Raw genomic sequence first — 4,787 nt, 5'->3', positions numbered from 1 at the left:
AACAAACAAAAATAAAAGCCAAACCAAAACCAAAACCGAAACCAAAACAAAAAAACAAAACAGTAGACAAAGCTAGTTTAAGTGCAAGGAAGACTGTAACAGTGAATTTTCTTTTTGCAGTGCTGGGAGACGACCCCAGGTCCTCAAGTATTCCAGGTGGGCGCTGTACCACTGGGCTACTCTCCTAGCTCAACAGTGGCCTTTATAAGACAAATCCGTTGGTTATTTCCAGTGTAACATACATGTGCTTCTGGGGGAACAAGACCGTTTTCTTCAAGCGTCGGAATGGCTGCCAGTACCCTGCTCTTTCCTGGCTCTGGAAGCTGAGTGAACAGGCAGAGATGTGGAACCTTTGAGGCTGGTTGGTTCTGGAGAACTGGCGGCCTGTGAAGTGCTGCAGTCTGTCAGGCCAGTCTCCGGAACGCTGCTCTTTGGACTTACCCTAGAAAACACGAGTGTTTATGTGCACAGCAGAAGCACAGACAGGATGTCAGTTATCCTCCTAACGCTGTGAATTCACCCCAAACAGCTCCTGGGTAGCACTTCAAACCACTTTACCTTTCTGACTTCCCACACTTTACCAAGTGCTGTTCCTGTGTGGCTGAGCACTGTGTCTCACAGGGGACACAATTACTGAGGCAAGTTCCTGCTCCCCAGTTACTGAGTCCCCATCAGTGTTAAGACGCATTAAGAGTTTAGGAATACTTTGCTGGGCATGGTGGCACACACCTTCAATGCCAGTAGGGAAGGCAGAGGCAAGTAGATTTCTGAATTTGAGGCCAGCCTGGTTCTACAGAGCTAGTTCCAGGACAGTCAGGACCAGGAACACAAAGATGACCAAGACCGCAGCTCAAATCCAGTGAGGAAGAAAGCATCTGGCTAGTTCCAGCTGAGTGTGTGGAGGCATCGTGGGAACACAGTATACTCAGCCCTGTATTCTGAAAGGGCTGGGTAATAAAATCTTGGGAACTTGCTACAGTTAGCTGTCAACATTCTCAGAAAACAAACAAACAAACAAACAAACAGAAAACCCCAAGCTTTTGATAATTTTTGACCATTGGGAAAAAACTTACCATATTCTTTCATGTTCAGAAACTAAGAATATTTAATTATCTTTGTATAAAATATCACATTTAGACAGAATGAGGTTTCGTTTCCTTGAGTTGTTTCTTTTCTTGCAATTTTTAGAGTTGGGGTTGGCCTTGAACTTGCCTCAAATTCATGAGCCACCTAACTGTAGCTGCCCAGTGCTGGGATTCCAGGCAAGTACCACCACACTCAGCTAGGCTGTATGGTGACAGTTTGTCCTAGGCTGTATGGTGACAGTTTGTCCTGGATTCCAGATGCATTTTAAATACTTACCTAAGTGTCAAACATCACTAACAACTATTAAGAAACAAACATCACTTTCCAACTTGTACGTCATATATTAAGATTCCACTCAAGACTAAGAAACTATTAGGTAGATATCATTAGTTGAAACCAAACTTCCTTAGATTAAAAGTATTTGTATCTATCTCATCATAACGTGCTTTTGTTCCAGATAAGGTATGTGCCAGTGAAAGACGAGTAACACTCTCCTTCAAATCACAACTGCGTTAACAAAGCCGACCTCACCTTCCCTCACTTGGAGCCCCTTCTGATCCATTGCTTCTCTCCTTCACACCACCTGCTCGGCTTTCCCTGTCGTTCCTGTCCCCAGAGAGTCTGGAGCTGGGCCCTGCAGGATCCCCACAGTCCCGATCTTTGGCACTGGGAGTGTTCGCTCGGTCTGCCCGTCCCTCTTTCACGGATGCCTCTGGGGAGGTCTGGACTTCTGTTGACGTTCCTTGCCCTAAGTAATCATGGTCAGCGATTGCTATGGCAGAGGTGCCATGATTTGTGGTCGCTCCGGTGCTAGTTCCCATGGACTTGGAAATGACCTTCAGCTTATGAGCCCCTGGTTTGCAATGTTTCTTCTTGTGCTTCACTTTAGAGTTGTGCTTCAGGAAGAACTCACAGGACTCTTGCAGCACTCGTCGGCTCTCACTGATGGGGCTGTGAGAGAAGCAGGGAGAGAATTCGCTCAGTACATCTTAGGTGCTACAGACAGAACCTCTGCCCCAAGTCCACTTGGATCAGTGAGATGTTCTGTATGGCTTGCATTATCTATGAAACCTGAGATTCCTCTACAGTGAAGCCTTTTGTGCGAGCACCTGCTTTGCTTTCCCCTAACAGAAGCAGCACACTTGTAAGAAATTAAATGGCCAAAAATCAAAGTTTTGAAGGAAATAAAACACACACCGGCATTCTGGGGCTGATTATATTTGTAGCATAGAAATTGCTAACTACATGGTAAACCAGAGGGAGGACATAGTCAGTATAAGCAATGGCCTCTGTTTTCTTTCTAACATCCAAGTTGACAAGTTATGGTAAAGTTATATGGGAACATAGATATGAGCTGTACAGAGTAAGTAAGGCATATAGCTCTGAACTGAAGTATTTTGGAGGCAGGGTCCTGCTATCCAGATGAGCCTCACATTTGGCATCTTCCGGCCTTGCCCTCTGGTTACCAAGTGTGGGGCTAAAAGTAGGTCCTGCTTGTTCAGCTACAGTTATGAAATTTGTGTTCAGTAGTCAAATCAATTGAAAATTAATATGTATGTATATATATGTGTGTATATATATACATACATACACACACAGCACATTATATGCACTATATATAATCAAAATGAATTATTTACTCATAAATATGAATTGATATTACAGAATATTTAATTTGTTTGAATTTTTATCATTCTAGGTAAAACATTGGCATTTTGATCTGTTTACTTTAAAACAATCATAAGATAACCAGTCAGTTCTTACTCTCGCTTGCGGTTTCGCTTAAAGAACCCGGCCCATTCTGTGCACGTCTTTTTGCTTCCAACCCAGAAGACCGCAGAGATACCAACAATTAATGTCATCAGATATTTTATCATAAATAAAGCCAATTCTGGTCGAGCTTTTGGATTTGCCTACAAAAACAAAACAAATACTAACATACTTAAAATATAAAGAAAAATCTGCATTGTCAAAGTAAAGCTTGAACAAATTATAAATTTTTAGTCTGTTTTATTACAAAAGGTTTGAAATAAGTAATATGAACAACAATTTTAAGTTCCATACATTTTTATGACGTTCTGAACATGAAACTTCCTTGTGTATCAATATATGGCTGTTAACAGAAAAAAAATACTTATGAGTTATTTTCCGAATCTTGGCATGATTTATTGCTCTTTCCTATTGGTAGACCGGCCTCTCAGAATTGCTAAAATATTTGTCTGTGAGTATTTACTTATTTTTCTTCACTATAGCCTACATTTAAATACATTTAGGGGCTACAAAGATGGCTCAGCAGTTAAGAGCAGTTGCTGCTCTTGCAGAGAACACAGGTTCAGTTCCTAGAACCTGCACAGTGGGTCACAGCTATCTGTAACTCCAGTTTAGAAGAACTGTCTGTCCTTTGTGGCACAAAGCATACCCGTGATGTATATACACACATGCTTGCAAACACTCACATGCACGAAAAGTAAAAATTAAAACATAAAAAACAGTTAAACTCGTATTTTATAATCTTTATGCATTAATGCACATGATATTAAATTTTGTTTGGCTACCACAAAACAAGTATTAGTAAGATGTGAAAGTATAAAAATTTGATAAAAAGTAAAATCATACTTTTGTTTAAAGCATACTAGTCTTAATATAGTTATTAAATAACAATATTTTCAGACATTATTGTAAGTGTTCAAATGTAAAAGTGTTACACATATTGCACAGCTTTTTGTAACTACTACCCCTGGGAACCCCACCCACACCAGCACAGAGCAAGCTTTGCTTGAAGGCTTGCTTCTTTGTGAGTTCTAACTTACTCAACTAGCCCCTATTTAAACATAGTTAGGTTAGTTCCCACGTAATTCCAATTGCTAATAATGTTGCAGTGTTCATCTTTATATCACTTAAAGTGATTCTTCAGGAGGAGCTAAAAAGTAGAAATAGGGAGGGAGGGAGGGCAGAGGGAGAGAGGGAGGGGGAGAGGGAGAGGGAGGGGGAGGAAAGCTGTCAGGTGCGCACCCTGTCATGCTGCTGTTCTGCCACTCAGCTGCATCTCCAGCCAGATAAAATCTGTTTGCTTTAATTAATTAATTTACTTGAGACACAGTCTTGCTACATTCCCAGGCTGACTTTAAACTCAACAATCCTCTCCCTTGGCCTCCTAAGTATATAGGCACAATGCATACTGCTAAAATGTATTTTTTTTAAATCCCCAAATTTTTATTTAAAAATTCGACTGAAATTCTGTAATAAATTATATATTTTCAGGAATTTACAATTTTTAATTAAAAAAAAAAACCAGCACCTTATAGTAATCCTAAGCACCAGACACATGAAACGTATTTTCTATTGTGTGTTCTTTCTCAGTTAAGAATGGCAGGATGGGCTGGGCAAAAGTCAAATTCTATTTTTAGATACATACACTGCACAAAAGGTTAAGCCCAAACATAGGGTTTTCCTACTAATCGAAGAGGTGAAAAAAAACCCCCTCTCCAATTCAGTAGGTACTTTTTCTTTTCTTGTGATGAGGCCTATTCTTCATGATCTGCTTTTCTTTTCTTTTCTTTTTTAGATTGACCTAGGAAATGGATTTGGACTTGTTATTATTACATGGTAGTATTCTTTTTTTTTTTTAAAGATTTATTTATTTATTATATGTAAGTACACTGTAGCTGTCTTCAGACACTCCAGAAGAGGGCGTCAGATCT

At 40.0% G+C, this 4,787-nt stretch overlaps 1 protein-coding gene across 2 annotated transcripts in view; it reads right to left on the bottom strand.

Moving 5' to 3' along the window:
• Fzd6 (frizzled class receptor 6) overlaps window positions 1-4,787 on the bottom strand; it is a 32,029-nt gene continuing 27,242 nt past the window's right edge. For both annotated transcript variants that reach the window (XM_021216896.2, XM_029547733.1), the window contains exons 5-7: window positions 2,851-2,999; window positions 1,618-2,037; window positions 1-442 (exon numbers count right to left, since the gene is read on the bottom strand). In XM_021216896.2, coding sequence (XP_021072555.1) covers window positions 274-442; window positions 1,618-2,037; window positions 2,851-2,999 — 738 coding nt within the window. In that variant the 3' untranslated portion in view covers window positions 1-273. The remainder of the gene's footprint in view (window positions 443-1,617; window positions 2,038-2,850; window positions 3,000-4,787) is intronic.

This window comes from Mus pahari, chromosome 17 (assembly GCF_900095145.1).
Source record: "Mus pahari chromosome 17, PAHARI_EIJ_v1.1, whole genome shotgun sequence".
NCBI classification, from domain to species: Eukaryota; Metazoa; Chordata; class Mammalia; order Rodentia; family Muridae; genus Mus; species Mus pahari.
This window is presented reverse-complemented; position numbering and strand designations above follow the sequence as displayed.